A 24,103-nucleotide genomic window follows, 5' to 3' on the forward strand; every position below is an offset into this window, starting at 1 on the left:
ACCTCTGTGCTCAACTGGATTTGAGTGCCTGATTTCTGTAGTCTCCTTTCAATATCCCAGCCTTAAAGCTTTGGAAGAAAAACCTACATTGCTAGGAAAATGAACACTGTAGATTCAGAACAACTCTTGCTGATTATTCACAAAGTCGCAATAGCACAGATTGCAGAGGTAACTGATTGCCTATTGGGCTAAAGGCAAAGTCTTCCAGCTATAGCAATGAAAGTATAAGATCATTAAAGGAAAAAAGAGAAAACTCTGTGTGGAATGTCAGGATGATAAAGGTCCCTGGCCCTCTGGCATCACTGAGCACCACAGATGCTACTGAATTTCTCCAGTACCGAATATGCTGCAGACTGTAGTGGAATACAGATAATGGGAAATCCCTGAGTAGATCAGTAGGGTGTTAACCCTGCTGTCTTTAAAGAAAGAACATGTGGACCTTATTCTCAGAAGTGCAGACATGACAACTGTCATCCAGGCCACAACTGGGTACTGAATCAGGGATCTCCAGAGCTAAGAGCATGAGCCTCTTCAGCTGAAGCTAAAGGACCAAGTCCAGAAAGCTAGGAGCTGTAGCAAACTCATATCCTCTGTAATCAGACAGAGGGTGACATACAACCCACACTAACCCGTGAGTTACATAACAGCTCCTACTGACTTCAGCTGGAGTTGTGGGTGCTCACTACCTCTGAAAATCAGACCCTATGGTCTTAACTGCACCAGCCCCCTTAGTAGCTATAATCCTCTAGGCTTTCAGCGCCATTCATCATATCAAAGACAACGCTTCTCAACACAGCGAGTTCTAAGCACCACTATCATTACCAGCCAAACAGAGTTGTAAAAGACGAAGCAAGAGTAACCAAATGCTAAATGAGATGTTGTTACAATTAATACCATTTAGCCATTTACAGTGCTTTACATCTTCAAAGCGCTCTACAAATATTAACTAATTAAGGTGTTCGCATTTGAGGCTGCAGGTAGAGACTTCAACTAGCAGCAAAACACTAGGCTAGATGGACCAACTCTCTGTTCCAGTATTGCAGTTCCTCGTGGCACAATCACCGGCTTTCCCATAGATTTTGCAGCAACTCCTTCTGATGGCGGAGTATGTAGACGCAGACTCAACAAAGCACTTCAGCAGAAGTCAATGAAACTAAAAGGCAGGTTTAAATCCTTTGCTGAACCGGGGCCGAAGGTGGTACTAAAACCACCATAATTTGGGGCCATCGATTATGGAGCAACCCATGCAGAGTTTGCCTCAAAAATCCAACTAGTTTACTTTTGCAAATCCGTCTGAAACTCCAAAGGTCTAAGCCCAGATGCTGAAATTCACCCCTGTGCAAAGGGACAGCACATGCACCACTTAAATCTGAGGGTTCAAGAAGGATCTAAGTGGTACATGGATCCCTTGTGCTGACCCCTCTGCACGGGGGTGAATTTTACCTAGAACAAATTGCTTAACTGATGTAAAGCATGGCAACAAGAACTCAGAACATATGGGGACTAAATGAGACCAGGCATCTTGTGCTCATCCAGTAAACTTAACACTTTGTGGAGTGGGGAGGCGGTCAAGGTTGTTAGGCTGAAATCCTGACTGACCATGTGCGTTCAGGCCTGTGGGAGCGAACAAACGTTGATCACGTGTCCCCACACACACCTCCCTCCCCAGCAGTCCTCAGCTCATTCTTGCCATGCAGTAAGTAAATTAAAAACAAAACATTACAGGAAGAAAAAGGATCCTTGAAAAGTCTCTCTTCGCTGTTTGCATACAAGAGAAAAATCCTGACAGCACCTCAGAGAAGAGCATCATCATGCACACTGGTTTGTTATTGTGGGGTCCCAATCAGTACAACGGTTTTAAAAACAACATTTGCAGCAAGTTACACTGAGTTATCAGCCTTGGAGCACAAAGGCCTTTTTTTTCCCCACAGGACAGATCCTCAGGTTGTCTACCGAGCTTGGGCAGGGCAGAGCAGGCTTTCCACATGCACTTCCCCATATCCAATGTACATTAAACATAACCTGGAGTGTGTACCTGTAGGACCAAGAGAATTTGGTCAATCCTCAAGCTCTCTTCTCACATGGGCCTGCAGCATTTGTGGAGATTTTGTAATGTTCTTATCCATTTAGAACTGGTCCATTTAGAACTGACTAGTTTCACGTAGTCTATCAATGCGCTATCAAATGGTAAGAACTTTCAGCTACTACCAACACGGGCTGCATTTGAATCTGTGACCTATGGGTGAAAGGCTTTCTATCCTGTAAGCCATCCCCTGATCTATCAGTCCCATTGCTTTCCCAAAGTTTATTTACTTAAATCAATGAGCTTGGCAGCCCGGCTATTTAAAACCCATCACAATTAAGTTATTCAAAGAACACAGAGACAGATATTTACAGGGGTGTTGGAACAATTTGTATAGTGGGGGTGCTGAGAGCCATTAAACCAAACTGTAAATCCAGTATATAATGGAAAGCACTTCAAGCCAGGGGATGCAGCAGCACCCCTAGTTCCAGCACCTATGGATATTTATTTTCACTATCATCCTTCAGAGTGTCCCTTTAAAATTCTTGGGAGACAACCCAATGCCCAATACCAGTCTAAAGAGTTAACCTATAAAAGCAAACACAGAATGATATAAAAAGGTATTTGCCACAAGACATACAGTAGTAGGACAAATTAGGAAGAAGATACAAAACACACAGGGAATCTAACTGGTGTTTTGATGAGACAAAGTGTTCTTCCCATTTTCTCCCATAAGAATGAAAAATGCAATTCACTTCAAATGTAATTTTACACTTAACTGATTGGCTTCTGTTATAATACTAGCAGTATGTGGTTGTAGTCACATTTAAAATAATAGCCTCCTCTTTAACTCAGGCAAAAAATAAAATAGAAGTGTCGGCTACACCGCCACAGACTCTCACTTCAGCAGGAAAGCACTCTCTGTCATCACTCCTACACAGACACCCTGGACCCAATCCTGAGAATTGCCTTGTGCTCTCCACTCCCCCTGACCCACTCAGTGGCAGCAGGCCTTCAGTGAGAGCTAAGGGTGGTGTGGGAAGCTCTCAGAATGCTGCAGAAGCAGGCACTGAGTATACCTGAGCGCAACTCCCTTCAGCAACTTTACAGCTGATCCACTGTATATTGATGGTTGATTTTCACCAGTGCTGAGTTATGGTTGCTCCTCACCTCTGATCATTGGAACCCAACTCCTTAGATAACAGAAACATCCCACTGACATTTACATTTGTATTTTTAAATAATGCATGTAATTATAGTTATTAAACAGAAATAAGGTTCTCCACTGGGCACAAATTAACACTTTGATAAATGGCTTTTTTTTAATAGGTTACAACAAATCTATTTTTTTCAATTATGCTGAGAGTAACACATCAAACTGAATAAGCTCTTTTCAGTCATTCATCAAATTACAAACTACTATGAACAAACAGCCTTTTCAAAGCATCCCTTTAGAAAATACAAACACACTCACACAAACACACCAGGGTGTTACATAAACAAATCAACTTTGTTGCTGCAAAAAGAGGACAAAAACCCAACAAGTACTTAAGGCTAAAACATTTTGCAGGGGCAAGGGGGAAAATGTAAGAAAGGATTCATAAAAACAACAGACAATGGGATTTGACAGGCTTTGCTAACCATAAGGAGACATTTTTAACCTGAGAATCTAAGCTGATGCCCTCTACAGTACATCAATATTCCTATTATAGATCATTCAACTCGAAAAGAAAGATGAAGGGAGGTTCTTCTTCACAGGGACTTTTGACAGAGATGTTCCAAAAGAGTACTTTCGTGAGTAAAGTCCACTACATTTCAGGGGTAATTTATTTTTAGCCTCAGTTCCTTTAAAGTCCACAAGGATTCAATGAGATTAAAAGGGCAAATAAAATACTTTTTTATTGTAAAAGTAACTGATAGGTCCCCACACAGAGAGGATACGAACACATTAGAAAAATAGGGGCCCAATCCTGAAAATGCTTAAAACCACAGGTGGTATTTTTTTCTTATGTGACTGGAAGGGACTACTCACATGAGCAAAATTAAGCATTAGTAAGATTGGTCGCTCCATTTACTTGGACAAATTCCTGATTGCACAGGTGGATTAAGTTTGTGTAATAGCTACAATTCCCTGTGCAGCGTAAATAGAAAAATATGACAAATTTGATGGAACAAATCCACAAATTACTCTCTCTAAATCAATTTGTGCTAATACTTTAATAATGCAACACCAATGATGTAAAGGAATAGCAGTCTTATGAGAACAGCTACACTGCATTTTAGAAGAGCGACTACTTTTTAAAAGCTACAGATAACATACACAAAATACAGTTGTTAAATAATGTATACACATACCAAGAGACCCTTGCAGTAAATATGTAATAAGTAAATAATATCTGCTGACATTTTTATCACACAGGTACAAATTCAACTCAGTTATAGCTCTCTCAAGGCAGGGAAGGGTTCAAACTATTTCTGATCAGACATAAACACTGTTCTGAGTGTGAATTATCTTGAAATTCAGTATTTACCAGTTCAGTATTTTTTATTTAAATGTTTCTAGAGAAATTGTGACCCTTCACTATTTTCATGAGTATAACATAGCATAATGCAGCCAGACAAGAAAAAAGACAAACCCTACAATCGTAAGAGCTGTGCATCAACAATTTAGCATTCATTTGGTAACCCTCATGCAAAATTAAGACCATACGTCATTCACGACATTACATACATCAACCTGTTTTATATGCTCAGTCTTTGCTATTGAATCTATAAGACTTGCTAGTAAAGTCCACCTAACTTTAGTCAGGGGGGCGTGTAAGGGTTAATTGTTGGAAAAACATATGGATTCTTTACTACTTTTAAACCCTGGGTCTTTATTCTTAGCAAAACTCATTTCATTGCCATTTGCTTGTTAGAAGACAGCTCTCTCCTGTATTTCATAAAATCCCCAATACCTTGCATTCTGCAAATACAACACTCCTATACTTTTTGCTAAGGTGAGGTAATCGAAATGCACATATTAGTAATGCCTTCCTCCTTCCCTCCTCCCGGACAGGTTATGCCATTTGCCAAATTCCATGCTAGAAAACTATGCATTAAACAGCAGGATCGAAACACATTAATCACAATTATAACATGGCTGCTTTGTTACCAAATTACTGATCTGATTCTTAGACCTTCATCAAACTCTAGGCACCAGAGAGTGAATTGAGAATGAAATTCAACCTGAGCAATGCTAATTTGCAGGTTAAACAATTCACAATTGCCAAAAAACAAATATTTTAATTTTTACCTAAAGACATTTAAACTGAACCCAACACTGAAAAAAAAACGTAAAAATGATCACCACCTATTAATTTTAAAAAAGAGAAAATGTGAGATCTAATAGCTACCCATTTGTTGTAGTAACCATTCCATTCAATTGCCCTATTTTAACTCTTGTTTGGGATTTCTGCAGCTGAAATTGTAATAAATTGAATTTGCGGAGACCATATGATATTAAAGTCAAAAGCTGATTAACAGAGAATGTCAGATGCATTTGCCATTTGACTTCACCAATCAGGCAAACAATGCATTTTTAGGACCACCTCATCCAAATGTTAATCCTTGAAGGATTACCAACAGCTGCCGTGGTTGACAGTGTCAACATAAACTGGCAACCTATTTCTACCATCTCAGCTACACAAGGAACCAGTTCAAGATAAGCTCGCATCTACCCCACTGTCATCAGGAGAGATTAATCCACACCTTAGCCAGATTTGGGACGATGTCCACCAAAAACTAACCAAAACAACAAAAAAATCCCACAGATGGACTTGTTTTCATAATGCCCCAGATATTTAAACTCCATGCAGTGCAGCATCCCATTGTCTTATTTATTTTACTGACTGGATACAGTGCAAAGGGGGGGGGGAGTAAAGCTACAAGGCAGGTATAAAAAAAATCTCAGTATCAGATAAAAGGAAAAGTGTGAACATGTCAACACGCTGCCGTTTAAAACAAAACCTTGTTTTGGCTACAACATCTGGAGCGTTTTTAACCCCCCCCCCCGAGGAAAATCTGCAACAGGAGTAAAAAAAAAAAAATCATGTAGGGAGACGGGTCTTAAAACGTTGCACTTCACACCTCACAGGGACTGAACACCCCAACCCTGCAATTAAAAGTTTACACACAGAACCGGTTCACAGTGGGTGGGAAGGGGGTTACAGGGATTGCTTGGCGGAGACCCTCCCCTCTTCCAGCCCCCCTCCCCGGCACATACAGCTCTGGCTGTGGGGCACTTCCCCCGCCCCAGCATCCTTGCCTCAAACCGCCACCGAAGAGCAAGAGGGAGAAAGGGTTAAAAGTTGCCCAAGCCGGGAGTGCCCGAAGCAGCAGGGGCGCCAGGGGGTGAGCGCCACAAGCTGGGGCCGGACCCCCGCCCCGCGGGCCCCTCACCTTGCGCGTTGTGCTGGTTGTTCTCCATGACCGAGGGGGTCGCGGGGCTGCCGCCCAGCTCGGCCAGTCTCCTGTTGGTGGCCGTCAGCTCGGCTCGCAGGTTCGTCATCTCCTGGCCGGCAGACTGGATAGCTCCATCGATCCGCAGCGCCAGCTGCTTATTGTCTTCCATCATGTTCAGGATTTTGGCCTGGGGAGGAGAGAGGTGAGAGAGAGCCGCATGATGCACCAGCCAGGGGCGGGTGGGGAAGGGGGGGGGCGGGTGGCTGCCTCTCTCTCCTCCCCCTCTCCCCCGCCCCCCGCCACCTGTTGGGTCCCCTCGCTGCCGCCTCCCTCTCCCCAGCGCAGGGATGCGCGGCGCGGCTCCGGCCGCAGGGGAGCTTTGCCGCTTCGCAAAGGACATTGGCGGGGAGAAAACGGGGCAAGCACCCTTTAAATGGAGCCTACCATCTGCGGCAGGGGAGGTGGGGAGCCCTGCCAGCGCCGGCTCCGCCGCAGCCCCGGCTTTGCAGGGCGCCTTCCCCAGCGGCGGGGGGCAGCCCGGGATGCACCGCGGGCTTTTCCCTCCCCGGCCCCGGCGCGACGCGCTGCCTCTCCAGCCGCGGCCACCGAGCGCACGGCCCCGCGCGGGGCTCCGGCTGCCTGCGCGCTCGGGCGCCCGCCGCGCCGAGCGCTGCCCGCTGGGGGCAGAGGGCGGGAGGCCGCCGGGGACGGGACGGGGCGGGGAGGCGGCGCAGGGGGAGCCAGGCGCTCCAGGGAGAGGGGAGGGGCGCAGGGGCGGGCCGCCCCGGGGAGTTTGTTTTGCAGGGAGCCGGGCCGGGGGAGGCGGCGGCCGCGGCGGCGGCTGCGCGCCCGCGAAGGGGCCAAGCGGGGAGCCGGGGCGCTGGGGCCGGGCGGAGGCACGGTGAAGGCAGAGGCGTCCGTCCCCTTCATCCTGGCGCGGCGCGGGGGAGGGAGGCCCGGCTGGCTTCGGATCGGGTTGCAGCGCGGCCGGTGGGAGCCGGGTGACACCCCCCTGCTCCGTCAGCCGCGGAGGGGGATGGGGCCGGGAGAGAAGCGCTGGGCTGGAGTGTGCGGTCGCCATGCTAAGGGGGGGGGACGGGCTCCTTTGTGTGCCCGAGGGGAGAGCTCCTGGGGTGCATGAATCCCGCCCCGCAGCGCCTCTCATGGCACAAGGGGACGCCTCGTGCAAAGCGCTGCCCCGTCCCCCGACCACCTTTGCACCCCGAAGTGGCCCCAGCCCTGGTTGCGCCCCTGTTGGCGCTGGCTTGCCACGAGGATCGGAGCGGCTGTAAGCGGAAAGGGCCACCGGCTTTAAAGCAAACGCTGGGGAAGGAGCAGCAAACGCGCCATTCGCAATCGGGAGCGTTCACGCCACGACCCCGCTTCTCGAGTTCCAGCCGCGGGCCAAGAACGGAGCCCGGAGCCCGAGCGCAGCAGCCTGGACGAGCAGTGTCTCGTACTGCACCGGCTCTCCCAAAGAAATCCTGCAGCAAATCACTGTGAATGCATAAAATCCAAGAAACTCACCGGCCACTTGGTGACCATTTGCAAATAGAGCAGGCGGCAGAATTCATGGAATACCCGCTATTTCTAGCTACTGTTCCCTTGGGGTAAGAATAGTTCCTCTCGCTGCCACTTTTATCATTGGAGCATGTTCTCGGGGTGGTGGGAAGTCAGGACTCCTGCGTGGTGGTTGTTTTGTTGTTCCCTGGTCTACCACTCAACTCAGTACATGCCCCTGAGCCCATCAGTTCTCTCTAGAGACAAACAGAACTTGGCGAGGCTGGTTAAATCTGCCAGGTTGAATTCATTGTCTAAATCTTTTGAGGAAAGATGCAATGAGAGTGCAAATTCTTCTTCTTTGTCCCTTCCCTACACTGGCCTTTGCGCAGAAGTCTGCTGCATGTCAGTGCTCAAAGAAGAGTAAAATGGACCAAAAATCTCTGGAAGAGGATGGGGGTGGGGAGGGAAAGGCAACGGCTTCCCTGGTATTATTGCATAAGCCACCTCCACCCAGCAGGTGCTGCAAGCTCAGTGGGTGCTGCCAAGCTCAATGGGGCATGTACCCATTGAAGCAATGGAGAATTACTTGGCATCATAAGTTATTGCTTCTAGAAGGAGCAATACCATTTTGCAGTGTCTTTTCAACACACTGCAGGTAATCTGCTTGCATGAGGACTGTGGGACCTTGATTGCACCAGGCAGCAAAGCTGTAGGCCTGAATTCATGACCAAACAACTCATGTGTTAGGGGTTAGACTAGATGACCCTTGCAGTCCCTTCTAACTCTATGGTTCTATGATTCTCTGTAAGCAGGTTTCTGCCACCTGGAAGCTCTGAAGAGCCAGACCATCGCTCCCTGTTTTCAAGAGGGAATGATGCAGTGGAGAACAGCAGTTCAGGAGACACAATTTTATCTCCATGCACTCTTTAAGGCATGAAAGGGAGGACTGGTCCCAAAGTAAGCCATAGCTCCCTGGGAACTGAGCTGGGCCAGTCTCTAAGTAGCACTTCTCTTGAGGTACAAAAAATGGCTCTTACCCTATTGTTTGAACAAGGGAAAATATTATGCAAAAGATTAAAATAAACATTTTGGGGAAACGGGAAAATTGAGCAGTTACTGCCATGCTCCCTGTTGCTGCAGTATGCTTTCAGGTCTGCCCTGTGCTTTTGGCTCTCCAGCCAGGCCTTGAGAATGCTCTCAGGACTTGCAAATTCAAGGAAGTTTCCAAAATCTAAGCACTTTCAGCTGCATACGCAGGAGAGGGACAGAAAGGTGGGTCCTGTCCCAGCAGGCTGCAAAGATGGAGACATATTATTTTCTGATTTAGAAAAAACAGAATTGATCTCAGGTTTGTTTTTCCTTTGACAGTGTAAACACCATGTGACAGTGGGGTTGAGCTGACCGGAAATCATGTCAGTTTCCAATTGCAGGCTGGCTTGTGCCAGCTGTGCTCTTCTCTGTCCAGACTTGTACCATGGCATTACAAGAGTGGTCACTTCGATAAGCACAGAGAATGTCCTCATTGGCCCCAGAAGCAGTTCTGGTGTAAAATCACCATTCAGCATCTGAGGGAGGAAATGGTTTAACAAACCAATGGGCTGACAGTTTCTGCTGCTCGCTCACAGGAAGTGAAATGAGGTAAAGCAAAAGTGCGTTGTTCTCCAGCAAGACAATGATCCTACTGGGACCCGTGGAACAAGGTACTGTAAAGCTGTGAATCTGGAGGGGGTTGGCATGCAATGAGCCTCCAGGCAACTTTCAAGAATAACAATAAAATGAATCTGTGTTCACATGCTGTCAGTCTGCTGTAGATTGCTTTCCGATTGTGCAATGCTCCCTTAGAATGTCAGTTCTCATCCTGACTATACTTATGTCCATTCTGCACTGTCATAACCTCCACCAACTTCCACAGGGTCGCTTGGAGCACACTGAACTAAGAATAGACAGTGAATAGACTGTGCTCTACCATTCCCAGGATTGAACCTGTAAGTACTTAAGGGCAACATGTCACTTAGGGTTTGTCTACACAGCAGGGGAATGTATTCTGTGGGGGAGCGATTTCTAAATCGCACTCATGTGCATTAGTGCATTGTGCATTAGTTGGTCCATGAAGACACAGTAGTACATTAAAGCACACTAAGTAACCTTTAGTACGCACCAGCAGGATCTACGCAGACCAATTAATATGCAACACGAGTGCGCTTTAGAAATCACACCCCTGTAGAGCACATTACCTTAAGGTGTAAACAAGTGCTAAATTATGGAAAATTTGGAAACAGTATTTCAATAGACACAAATAGTGCCAAACCTTCTTCTGATTTAATCTCAGATTAAGATGGCCACAGCATTTATGGGGTGAAACTGCAGCCTGTGGAAACTCTTAATGAGGTTGTCACTTGAGGAACTTGGACTGTGTCCCACCTAGGGATAAGGGATTGGCCATCCTATGGGGTACTGAAAATTAATCCCCTTCAGTTTTCAGAGTAACCAGTATGAATTCTCCAATACACAGGGTAAAATTCTGTTCTCTGCATATTGGAGCTATATGCTGATATTCTGACAAATTCTGACACGGCTGCTACTCTGAAACAGCTGATATTCTGGTCTCTCTGCAAAGGTGGATCTCTCAGTGATATCAATGGGTCTCCCACATATACGCTGTGTGGAGAGAATATTGGTCTGAAGTCCTCTCTAAGGGCTTGGCTACAAGGGGACATCCAGGAAAATAAATCTGAATTAACAAAAGGTGTGAATTTGAAGTGGATTAGTTAAACTGCATTAAACCCTGTGTGAACACCCTCCTTCAGAATTAATGTGGCCTTGCTTCAAGAAGGCTGCTTAATTCTGAAGGAGGGTGTTCACACAGGAGTTTGATGTGGTTTAACTAATCCATTTCAAATCCACACCTTCGGTTAATTTGGATTTATTTTCCTGGATGACCCTGTGTAGAGAAATCCTTAAGACTTTGTTTACACCACAAAATGAAGGTGTTTGGGTTTTTTTATAGCACAGGTAGGTTTACCATTGCTATCTTTAATCTAGCTAGCCACAAGTCCCAGTAGTAGTGAAGACAGGTGGTATAGGCTATCAACCTCGGTACAAGCCTGCCAGAGACTCTGGGTACATATTCTGGTTGCTAGTCTGTGGTGTAGCCTATGCAGCCATGTCTTTGCTAGTATTGTTACCCACACTAGCTAGATTAAAACCAGGCATACACTGTAAAACCATCAGCTGGAGAACTTTGTGGCATGGGTATATTACCTTGAAACAAAAGCTACCTCAATAATAATCTTATTAAACTAACTACAGGCTCAATAGATTGGTCTAAACACTAAATATCTCAGCTGTTTCAACTCCTTTTAATAATATCAAAAGAACTTGGCTCATTTTAAAGCTACAGTCAAGCAGATGAAATCTACATTTTGTGATTAGTGGGTTTTTTTTTTACATAAGATGAAAGGATCTAATTAATAGAAAGTATTTAATGGTTATTTTTAAAGGAAAAATGATTTTTGACTGACAATTCCCAGCAGTGTCTGCAGCCCAAACATTGCAACACTTGAACTAGTGCATGAAAACCTCAAAGTGACTAGAAACAGACGTGGAAGTGAAGGTGTCTATTTTCATTACTTGCATTTTTTCAGGGTGGATAAATGGCATAAATGAAGAATGAATTTGAATTTTGAAATTCTGTCTTCATCGTTTAGGTTGTTATTAATGACAGAGGCAAGGACACTTGTTATGTAAGCTTTGTTTTCTGAACAATGTCAATGCTTGTGTGCATGTCTGACATGTATGCACATTTTAATGCAACTGTGTATGCAAACTAGAAAATTACATATGTAACTAGATGATTGAATGTGCAGTTGCAATAGCATATATGTAAAACCATGATCCGGGCAACAATTTACATTCTATTCTGGAATAAAATATAAGCTTGTGTACTATCAGGGCTTAAATTAAACTCAACTTCTTTAAACCCCAGGCCCATTTTTTTTAGCCTACTGTTTTTTCTTTTAAATTTAAACCCGATGTGAGCCTTCCAGGAAAGCATCCAACATCGAAGGCAAAGCCCAGATTACACTTTTAGTCAATGTAACCTCAATAATAGACTAGTCAAGGTATTATATTGGTAGCATTGAAACCTTTTTAAATTGGGGATATGAAAAAATTTCTACACTATATTGCCTATTTTTTAAAAATTGTTTTAAAATCTTGAACGTTACCATAATAATCCAGCTTTAGAAAGCTTCCTTATTCCTTTTAAACCCCTTTGAGAGTCCCCTAAAGATATCCAAAGAGATTTTCTCCTTCCCCCTGTCCAGTAATAGGGAGCAGCTGGGTCTATTTAAAATTGATTTTGATCTCTCCAAGCAGGATTTGATTTCTCCGCACACTGAGCTTTTGCCTGAAGAGAGTGTACAGTAGAGCAGAAATTCTGAGATGTCAGCTGGCATGGCAAGAGTCGAAGAGAAAATGAGCAGCTCACTCTGTGCCCACAGGCATAAGCATGAGACGGCGACATGGGCAAAGTGATTGTCAGTGTGACAGTGGTTGGAGTTTGCTGGCCGTATACAATTAAAACAGAATAAATCCATCTTCTTGCTGAGCTCCAGATCACAGATGGTCCCAATGGGGTGCAGCAGCATAAGAAACACTCATGCAAAGTAAGCTGCCTTTCCATTAATTCCTATTAATTGGGTGTTTCAAGGGCTTCAGGCACCATGAAAGGGCCAAGGGATCATAAAGGGACATGAGGTGTTCATTTAAAAACAGACAATGCTGCTCTCTGAACAGGCTGAGTGGTGCAATGGCTGAATGCTCTGTTCTGAAGAAATGCTAGGATCCTCTTGGTTCAGATGGAAGTTAACCCCTCCGCCGTGATCTCAATTTTCTCTCTCTCTTTCTCTTTCTCTTTCTCTCACACACACACACACACTCTCTCTCTCTCTTCGCCAAAAGCCAGATCAACCTCCCTGAGATAATGGCCCAATCCTGAAATCATGCCTCCATGGAACTCTGTTCACTTCAACAGAGCTCCACACAGGTCTGACTGCAGGAGTGGGGCCCTATTTAGACATTTTGCAGTGAACTAGACTAAGTATTTGAGATAGATGAGGCCTTTCATTTCTGTAGACCTAGGTCAAATTCATTGCTGATGTAAGCAGGTGCAACTGCACTGACTTCACCAGAGTTATGCCTGCTTCTGTCAACATTCATATGTATGATCCTTGGTCTCAGTCTCATCCCTGCTGAGTCTGTTTCTACATCACAAAGCCACTACTTAGTTTGGGTTGACTGGCAAGTTTTCCTTAGGAACTGTATTGGAATGGCAGGCCAGGATTGGGAGCACTGGAGCAGCCGGGGATCTGCCCAAAAAAACAGAGAGTCAACGTTTGTGAGCGCTTGGGATTCGTCACTTGACGCAAAGTTTTAAAATTACTTTGTAGAAGACGTAAAGAGGAATTAAACAGGGGAGGGAATAATGAATTCGTATGAAGCCATTTCACAGGGCAAATGTTTTTTTTAAGAGAATATAACAGAAAATGATGCAGCTTGAGTCCCCTTGATTAGTCTGAGCCAAACACAACCCAGACTACATGAGAGAGCATAGAAACACGCTCCTGTGAATTTTATACCCATTCTACTCGTGATGTGAGATACAAATTACATGTTGAAATTCCTCAGCAGTACAGGGCCTGATCATTGCTGCAACAGCAAAATTGAGAACATGACCACGATGTGTGGTAACTATAGAATACCTCAGAGATTATTATGTGTGAGATTCATTCCTGTGCAGAGGGCCAAGCATCACTTCAATCCTCAAAACAGGGATTAAATTAGACTTTAGTGGGGCAGAGGCTTTGCTCTGCATAGGGGTGAATTTCACCTGACATCTAGCATATTATATTCTGACAACAGCGTTAAATGCTATGTTGTTAAGTGGGCACAAGCAAAAGGAGGATCACAGTGGAAAATCTCGGTACAAGTGCCTGTTCCATAAATGAACCCAAACTAAGAATTCAAGCATAGACAGCAGGTGACACTGGTTGATACTGCAATCAGATGATGCAGCTGCACGACGGAAATGCAGTTTATCTTTGAATCAACCAGATAAAGACTATTTTTAGTTAAATGGTGTCCACATTTTAAAAAAAAACATTTTTGGGATGATTTACGGTTTAAGGGTGAACTTTTCCAAAATGCCTAAGGGATTTAGGAGCACAAATGCTATTGAAAAATAAACAGAACTTCTGCTCCTAAATCTCTTACGTGCTTTTGAAAGCCTCCTTATACATTGTTTACTGCATCTAGGATTTCCCCAGCTGTCACATAAAAGCTTTTATAACAATCAAAAGACAAGGAGAATCAAATCCATGTTTTCCCCTAGATTATTGGAATATTCTGGGGGTTTGTTGTTGTTGGTCTTTTTTAAATTCTGAGTTTCAATCAAACAGCTTGACATACACAGGATCAGCTCCATTGTGCCTGGTAATGCCAAATACTCCATGTACTCTCCCCATATGTGGTATATAAAAGGAGATTGACAATAGAAAAGACAACTAGCTAAATCAAAAGAAAACATCAAATAAAGCTTTGAAGATTCATGGGGGCAACAACACATTTGACTTTTACAGAGCCTGAGGTCTATTGCCCTTTTCTGTCTATGCACAGACTCTTTGGAAGGGAGAACATGCCACTAATGTGAGTTGAAAAGAGGGGACTCATTGTTCAAAAGAAGCATTCCACCCACCCCTTTCTAACACTGCTTGCTATGGGTCTGGACCTGGGAAAATGTGAGTGTCTTCAATGCCCATGGACTTCAACAAGAGTTATTATTATTTATTTCAGTGCTTAGAGGACCCAACATGTAACCATGCTTTACAAATAGAATAAGAAACAATATCTCTCCTGAAGAGCTTACAATCTGAAAAGACACAGCAGATAAGAAGTGGGAGAAAGAATAGTTAGTGGGGTTCTGTTTTTCAGAGTTTATTAATTTCATTTTTCTGGGTTTATTTTTAGCAACTTTTGAGTTTTATGTAGATGTCCAAAAATCAGGGTTTTTTGCAGGTCTCTCTGTTTGTATATCTGTAATGAGTAACGTAGATTATATACATTACTCATTACAGTAGTAGTATACAATGTAATGAGTAATCTCTTTGTAATGTTCCCTAGTGCACTTTAACAAAGTGTAGTTTCAAACAGCACTACATTAAAGTATGCTAGAGAACTTTTTGTGTGTACCCAGTTGGGTCTGCACAGACCAATTCACAGGTGACATGTTAGTGTGCTTTAGACATCACTCTCCAATAGTCCTCATTACTGCTCCTTTTCCATGTACACAAACCATTACATCTAAGTAACCAGTTCTGATGTTTTCCCAGTGTTTATTGGATAAACATCAATTTCTTTCTCTCGCTCTTTTTGGTGTGGTACTGCGGGTGTTTTACTGGCTAAAACCGAAAATCAGAAACTCTAATTATTGCTCCATTTTACAGATGTGGAAACTGAAGCACAGAGTGATTACAGGACTTGCCCAAGGTCACACACAAAGTCTGGAGTGACACCAGGTCCTCCAAGTTCAGTGCCTTACCTCCACTGTCATCTTCTCTCTTATTCTAGGTGTTCAGCATCTTGTAGAATCAGACCCAAACTTAACACCAGTATTCTTAAATACCTGAAAAGTTGAATATTGAGCAAGAAGTTTCAGGAAAAGTTGACCTTCAGAGAAGACTACATTCTCCAAATTGTTATAGAAGATGTGTGGGTGCATGGAGGGAATCCAAGTAATATTTGGAAATATTAAAATACAGTGTATATTGTTTGGTATTGCTTTAGATTTCTGAGTTTTTTCAGGACAGGGAATGTGAGGGAAGTCAGAAATGAAAGAAGGTGGGGAGTAGGAACGAGATACCATTAAGAGTTCTAGCCAACCACTAATTTGCTATTCAGTTTACCAACCTGTAGTTTATTATGTATGGTATGTGAAGGAACCTGTTTAGCCAAAAGGGAAATGCCTTTTGTGTTAAGAGTGACCCTAATCTAATATGGCCTTTTGAGTTGACTCAATTAAATCCTTTCTGTTTCAATTAAATAATCAGCCACAATTTAATAAAATGAATAGCCGTGTGTTGTCTCCGTGTCTGATGACTTTAGAGATCAAGAAGCCTTATGTAAATTCTGTGAATTACTTTTTATCGGCTTGTGTGTCGCTTCCACCAAAAAATGGCGCCTGTCAGTGTATTAAAATTCTTTCCCCATCTTCTTATTGCAACACTGTTTACAATAATGATTCCCAGCTGATGGGGCTTGAAATATCTCTAGTTTCTTTTACATCTGCCAACAAAATTGACCCTTTCTGATTGGAAAAAGGGACCATCCAGTATAGATAAATTTCCGGTGGGGTCTTCTGTGTCCCCTTTTTCATTGTGAACTTGAATTCTGTGCTGTGAATAGCAATGTCTTGGCCTATTCCAAATTTTCCAAATTTTAGTTGAGCCATCCACTGAGCAATTTGATAGCAAAGCAAATCTAATCCCTCCCCCAAATCTAATCAAACAGATGAGCAAACTTACAAACTGGCCACTAGAAAAAGCTTAGCCTTCCTCTATTTATTCTATAAAATGAATGGGACTGTTGCAGCATGTATACTGCAGACATCTGTTCCCAGTTCTTCAGACTGTGAACTAAGTGACTGGTTCTATACTTACAGAATTTTTTCCCCTCTAAAGGGCACATTTTTTATTTTGTATATTCATAACTGCATCTGACCCTCTTCTCACTCTTAGAATATTGAGCAGTGATTCAAAGGACAGTGAATCTTTTCTTCCCAATCTGAGAACAGACCAACGCTCTAATACAAAGGGTGACCTTGCTGGATGCATTACTGCTATAGCATAAATCACATTTTAGTGTTTTGCTCTTGTTTTAAGGAAGTATATATTGCACAAATTAATGAGATGCTGGAATGCGGTCAAGTGGTTGGAGCAGAAGACTGGGAGGTCAGAAATCCCGGGTCATACTGTCAGCTGGCTCACTGATTCACTGTCATAACTTATGTGCCTTCTCCGTGTCTCAGTTTCTCTGAGGATTGTGCAAATAAATTGTGTAATGTTTGTAACGTGCCTTGAAACTGCGGAATCAAATGAACTACATCACAGCTAAGGAATATGGACCATATGTAATAGACCAAAGCACTAGCCTAGATCCAAACACTACAAACTCATAGAAAACTGGTATAAACCTAGAGTAACTCCATTGAGAAGGGGTAACTGAGAGCAAAATTTGATCCAAGAGATTTTCCCTGGTAACTCCCTTTGGCATTAATGGGAATCAGACATCTAGACCCCAGAAAACAAATGACTCCAAAGCATATTTCACAGCTGAGTGCATCTATGGCACACATCTCAGTATCCAATTCTATTAAATCCAGCATTTGTTTAATGAATTACAGCAATCCAATGAGTCTGTAGATGGGCGGCTTGTATTTGACTTTTATGTGGTAGACTCCAGCAGCCAGCTTTAAAAAAGGAATCAATATTTGTGAACAAATTTTAATACAGTTTATTATGAACTCCCCCCCCGTTGACATATATGGATGCTTGATATATTTCGCAGGGGTTGATGAAATGGCCTTTATCAAAACCAGTAAGGGAAATGCTTGGCAAACCCAAATGAAATATTGCAACATTTTTCTCATTTCTTAGTTACAGTTTCTATTCGGTTCCAAATTTCAATCGACGCTACTAGTAGCTGTCTCCTCAATCACTAGAGGGAGATCTTATTTTTCAGGATTAGTTTTTTAAATTAATTAGATAAAATATGCTTAATGGAACCACTGTGAATATTTGATTTTTTAATGAATTGGTGTAGAGTAATAAAGAGCCTTCAAGGAGCAGTGGACATTTCTCCATAGAGGCTTAGGACCAATCTTGTCATTTAAGGCCTAGTCCACACACAGTTTTGGTACAAGTATAACAATTTTAGAGATGTGATTTTTACCAAAATACTTACAAAACCCCAAATGAAGACACAGTTACACTGGCATAAAAGGTGCCTTGTACTGTTATTATGAATATTATTTATTTGTATTACTGTAGTGCCTCGGGACCCTAGTCATAAACTAGGACCCCGTTGTCAGTTAAAAGTTTGTTCCCCCTCATGTACAGGAAAAAGTGATATTGGTATAAGCACTTTGATACCATTATAACTGTGTCTACACTACTGGGGTGGAATCACTTTCACCATGCTGGTCTAGTTAAAGAGTGTGTAGACAAGGTCCAGTACATTTTGAAAGGTGTTAAAAACCTTGTCAACACAACATGCTAAGTGGTTTTAAAAAAACAATCCAAAACATATGAGCTAACATGTTTGTTTGTTTGTTTGTTTTTAACACCACCCTCCCTGTCAAAGTCTAGACAAGGCCTTAGAGACTAGATCTGGAGGGAGAGAGAGACTTTGAAAGCCAGGGCTGTTTTGACAGTGAAGGCTTTAAAAAAAAAGTGTGAAATATTCCTTCACTTTCCTCCATACTTGGAACAGTTGCCACTTAAAAGCCCTTGCTTTCCTGTTCGAATTGCCAGCCACTTGAATGCACATCCACTCTACAGAGTGACACAAGCACACAGAACGACCAGCACATTGCAAATATTAAGTCCCAGACAGGGGGCAGCCAGCAATTTGAACCTGCAACATATATGGAAAGATTTTCCAGAGAGCTCAGTGTCCAGCAGCTCCCACGGAAATCAAGGGAGAATTGCTCCCCTCTCCATTGCCAACACAGAGAGAACAACACGAGTTCCCAGGCGTGGAGCTCTTCGGAAAGACTCGCCCATTGTGGCCAACTCATCACCTCCCCGCACCCCAGATGGAATTATAATTACATGCAATCTAGCAGCAGGCGCAGTTAGGGAGCCCTAGCTGTGTGATGATAAAAAGATACACCCACCAGACACCACAACAAATTCCAGACCAAGGTAGTTGAAAGCTGTACACATCCAAATAGCTGGCATACTCCCACCTGCACCCACTGTCCCAGAATACCCTGTGGTAAGACATTAAAATAAATGGTAACATCAAGTCTGTATGTAAAGCATCACTGTTTAGTGAACTCTTTCTGAAGCACTCTTTCTGAAGCATTGGCCACTGTCGGAAGACAGGATACTGGGCTGGATGGACCATTGGTCTGACCTACTATGGATGTTCTTACGTTAACTAGCAAATGAATTATGCATTAACGTACATTGTTATTTGGGGCTGAATTCAAATGGCTGCATTTCTTTAGATGGGGACTGCAGAAAGTGGGGGTGATAATTCAGTAGGTGGTATTCATCCCTCTGGGAGAGCACTGAATGCACACCCCAAAGTGGACTTATGTGCTGTTGAAGGAAACATCTTTCTGATGAGATGTAATACCAAGGCAATTAACTATCCTGCAACAGTCTTCACAAGAGTTGGGCTTGTTAACTGTGGTGTTCTGGCCAAATCTAGTTGGGGTCTGAACATTCTGCCCACTTAAAATTCTTCCTTTGGTTGCAACTGGATGAAGAATTCTTCAGTTTCTGCTCTACACGGATGCATGGGGCTGGTGTGTGCAATTAAACCACCACCGTCTCACCCAAGAGGTGTCCACATTTCAGAAGTGGGTGAGTGACTCTGATGCAATTATAGTTTATAAAGCACTTTGGGATTCTTCAACAATGAATGCCACTATAAAAACCCTACGGAAGATGACTGAGAATTGTGGCCATGGATATCATATAAGGCAGTGTGGTCTAGCGGAGAGAGTGCCAAACTGAAATTCAGGAAACTGGGGTTCTACTTCTGGTTCTGCCACTGACCTTGGGTGAGTCACTGCACTGCCCTGTGCCTCAGTTTCCCCATATGTAAAATGGCGATAATGATACTACCCTCCTTCATAAAGCACTTTGAGATCGACTGATACAAAGCCCTATATAAGGGCTAGGTATGATTATTGTTATATAACTGAACTGTATGACTAAATTATAGAACTGCCTCCAGGTCATAGATCAGGGCAGCAGCTATATCAAAATACACACACAACTTGTTTTCCTGTAATCATCTTTCATGCACACTGTCACAGAATGGTTTACAGCTAGACAGATGTGTAGGAAGGGAACATCTAACAGCATTGATAATAGCCACTCTCCCTATAGGCAGAAAGAAGGAGGGTAAATATGGAGAGGACATAAAAAAAGGAACATGAATAATAAAGAGGCAGTAAGTATTTCTGCAGCCTTATTGCAGTGAGCAGAGAACAGCAGGGTGCAGTAAGTAGTGGAAGTAAGTAATGGTTTTGCTCCTTAAGTAGGTGACTGAAGACTATATAATATCTCCATTACTAGATATAAATCAAGAGTAATCGTGTTGGTTTCAACTGAGAAGAGTAACTCAGTTGAAATCAACAAAGGTATTTTAGATTTACACCTGAGAGCAGAATTTGACCCTGATACGGGAGCCAGTATTTCAAGCGTGTGCCGTGCACTATGATCAGCACTGATTGTCCTTGCATAACTGGAGCTTTTAAAAATAAAAATATCTGGAGAGTCCATTGCTCACGGCTGCTGTTAATGTTTAGTTTTTATCACCCAGAATAAACTGGGCTCCTGCAAGTTTTCAATCAAGACAAATAAACAATCCTTGCAGTAAATAAGGAGCTTTTCCTTCGTGTTGACAGTTTTCATATGCGGCCTAGTTACTGTCAGCTACTGTTAGCTTTTCAATTAGCTGAGGGTAGATGTCCCTTAGCAGCTCTCTATGCCAGAGATTGGTCTCAGTGAAGTCAATGGGAGTTTTGCCATTGAATTTAGGCATTCAGGTTTGTCCCTCTTGCCGAAATGTTCCAGGGACCCAGTCCTCATTACTGGTGAGATTCTGCAAAGCACACTGAAGTCAGGAGCAGGCCTCAACTCAGCAAATGTGCTTTTCTGTAGCTTATTTATTGTGAGGTCCTTATTTCACAAGATCTACAGAGCCCCGGGCTCCAGCCTGAGCACAAATGTCTACACTGCAATTTTATAGCCCCATAGCCCAAACCAGCTGACTGGGGCCAACCAGGGATCTTCTGTTGCAGTTTAGACACACCCAACGTGTCCAATCAAATCCACGAGTAATGAGTTGTGAATACTCATTGAGACTATTCAATGAACAGCCCACGTAGTCTACAATTAGTTTGCATAAACTATTTGTCAAATATTTATAAATAAGGGAATTTCTTTTTTGCGAATACAGACTAACACAACTGCTACTCTGAAACCTATAAATAAGGGAGAAATTCATAAAAATTGCAGAACAGAAAAAATGGCTAAATTCATCAAATATTGCATTATTCAATGCAAATAGTTTGTCAAGGTCCAACACAATCAGTGGTCAACATTCTTTTTTAGGTTTAACCTAATTCTGAATCAAAAGATGCATTAGCATCAAGAGGTCTTAGACCATCCATCTAATGTGCCTTTTATGAATTGTTCTGCATACGATTTTTAATACATTTCATTGTGGCTCTTTAAAAAAAGAGCATTGGGATTTTTTTTGTTCAGATTCCTGGCCACACTTTGTATTAAGGGCAGATTCATAAATAGTTAATAAAGGGTTAATAAATGATTAATTGCAGTTTTAATAACAGGTTAATCAATTGGTATAAACTGTGATAGGGCCACTCATTTCATGGGAGCGCCCCTGTTGGCTGGGGTGTCTGGACCTTGCCATGACCCCTGCTGGCAGTTAAACTTCTTAGGCAGATTTCAGTGACTCGACCCTCTGGCCAAGACACACACTGTCTGTGTGCGTACAAACAAAATAGACCCCTTCCAGGGTACAAGTCCAGCAGGGCTTATCTGAATGCTCTCAGTTGGTCTTTTCCGGCAGCCCTCCCTGAGCAATCTCTCTCCAATTGCCCCTACTCTGGTATGGAGCAGTGCCCCACAGGGATTTCCTCCCTGGAGACTCTTCCTCTATTGCCCCAGCTGAGTCACTCTTTACAGTTCATTGACCCCTTCCAGGATAGTATCAAAAGTCTCACAAATGCTGACCCTCTTTCTGGGTCTTCAGCACCTACCCTGGGCCAGTTTAATTTCTCCTTCTTTGGGGCTTCCAGGGAAGAACTGTGAGTGGGACTGGTGGAGATTCCCAACTCCTATATGTGATTCAACAGACAAAGGGGATCGAGGGGAAACTAGTTACATCTGATGCAGGCAGAGGGAAGTGAGAGCATTTTGCTGGAAGGAATTTAATGCTCAGTTTTTAGGTGTTTGTTTTTAAAATGTTCACTGCACTCATGCTTCCTAGCTGAGTTTGGCTTTCATGCCTTCTTTGGTAGAGTTCGTTTTTGTCTCTGACCTTTTCATTTTTGACAAGTGGAAGATTCCATCTGTGGTTTGAAATTGCCCATCCTCCCCATCTTAGAGGAAGGTGTTTATTGTGGGTTGCAGGACTTCATCCTCTGAGCCAATTTGGTCAGCTTCAAAGCTATCTTCCACCAGGCCACTCTTCTAGGCCTCTGCTTTGTGTGTGGGTGTTTGTTGTTTAACAGCAGCGGAGCGAAGTACTCAAGAAAGCCTAGGATCTTTCAGAGCAGTGCATGGGTGGAATGCAGCTAAGTCAGTGACATCCCCAAATGCAGCCGGAGTCAAACACTCAGATATCTGGGCCTAGAAGACAGACCAATACACGTGCAATGGCAGTGCAAGCCCTGCGTTTACACAGGCAGAATGGGTGTGTACAGATAGGTCTTTGCATGCACGAGTACCCATTTGCATGCTATTCATGTGAAAATTTCATAGAGTTGAAGGGTTTCCAAAACCTCTCAAACTATTTTTTGCCTTTGCAAAGCTAATTTGAATTTCTCAACCTCCCTCAACAAAATTCAGATCCATTCTACCTACCCTCTGCTTCCCCTTCCACACACACAAATGAAAAAAAAAATGCATGGGATTTTCAAAAAACACCTAAGTGACTTAGGAGCACAAGGGCTATTGATTTTTAATGGGACATACATTCCTAACTTATTTAGGAGCTTTTGAAACCCCCGTCCTTATATTTCTAATTCAAAGGAAGCTTTTGCTACCTATTAGCACCTGCTCCCATCCCCAAAAAACACACACCAACCAGACTAGCACAAGGGGTAAAATACAACTTTGCCTTATCTTCTAAAAACAGAGGGATCACATCTAAAATGCTTAGATACCATGATAATAGAGCTATGGAAACCCCTATGATCGACTGATGGGCAGGCATAGTCTTAAGGTAGGTTTCAGTGGGGAGAAAGCAAAGAAGGTGATTAGAGGTTCTCTTTGCTTTTTCCCCCTCTTTGAAATGTTGTATTTCCTTAGGAACAATGATGACATATTGAGGTGGGTAAATCTTGGTGACATCCATACATGCAGAATAAAGTTAATTTATTCTCTGGTTGGCAAAACATCATGATTTATGTGACAGTTAATCTGTGCTATGAAGTCAATTGATATAAAGTTTGATATCTACCCTAGAACTTGTGAAACACGGCAGCCCGTTTCATGGTTTTCATGACCATATACAGTATAAACACAATGATTATTTTTCCCTTTAACTGTCTGTCTCTTCCATAATATTTTTACTTCCATTTCCCACCAAACATTGCTGATTGGTATGTGTTGGTTGTAATTATCTGTTTAATATAACATTTCACTTTCTACTAAATTTGGAATCAAGAGTTTTGGGGTACAATTGTGAAAAAGGGCTTTAATGATTTAGGAGCTTAAATCTCATTGACTTTCAGTAAGATTTAGAGTCCTAAATCCCTTCAGACATTTTTACAGATTTTACCCCATGCTCTATTTCTTGGCTGTGGCATGGACTTCATGATTATATGACCTTGGACAAGTCATTTGTGCAGTACAAAATATGGCCAAGATTTTCTAAAGGCCCTATTGTATTACAGGGGCCCGATCCGAGATCTCTTAAAAGGACCTGGTTTTCAGAGGGTGGATGATCAGCACTTTCTGAAAATCAGGCCCCTTAAGCAATCTCAGATTGGATACTCAAATATCAAGCACCCAAAATCATTAATCACTTTTGAAAATTTGGCTTCTGTGCTTTAGTTTTCTCACCTGTACAATCAACATTTTGGACTTC

General features: G+C 42.9%; 1 protein-coding gene and 1 long non-coding RNA gene across 10 annotated transcripts in view; one reads left to right on the plus strand and one right to left on the minus strand.

Annotated features, from left to right (window-relative positions):
- KAZN (kazrin, periplakin interacting protein) overlaps positions 1-24,103 on the minus strand; it is a 728,345-nt gene that overhangs the window by 404,353 nt on the left and 299,889 nt on the right. For 2 of the 6 annotated variants that reach the window (XM_038376718.2, XM_043500174.1), the window contains exon 3: positions 6,464-6,653. In XM_038376718.2, the coding sequence (XP_038232646.1) occupies positions 6,464-6,653 (190 nt within the window). The other 4 variants (XM_043500175.1, XM_038376720.2, XM_038376722.2 and 1 more) reach the window with 4 other exon arrangements.
- Positions 7,262-16,526, plus strand: LOC119845023. Of its 4 annotated transcripts, none has more exons than XR_005289485.2 (3): positions 7,262-8,076; positions 8,782-12,636; positions 15,596-16,524. It is a non-coding gene; the product is annotated as an uncharacterized LOC119845023 (long non-coding RNA). The 4 variants fall into 4 exon arrangements; XR_006276419.1 differs by lacking the exon at positions 7,262-8,076 and adding an exon at positions 14,608-14,766 and having other exon boundaries at positions 8,658-12,636; positions 15,596-16,526; XR_006276420.1 differs by lacking the exon at positions 7,262-8,076 and having other exon boundaries at positions 8,658-8,986; positions 9,338-12,636.

Source organism: Dermochelys coriacea, chromosome 18 (genome assembly GCF_009764565.3).
Source record: "Dermochelys coriacea isolate rDerCor1 chromosome 18, rDerCor1.pri.v4, whole genome shotgun sequence".
NCBI classification, from domain to species: Eukaryota; Metazoa; Chordata; order Testudines; family Dermochelyidae; genus Dermochelys; species Dermochelys coriacea.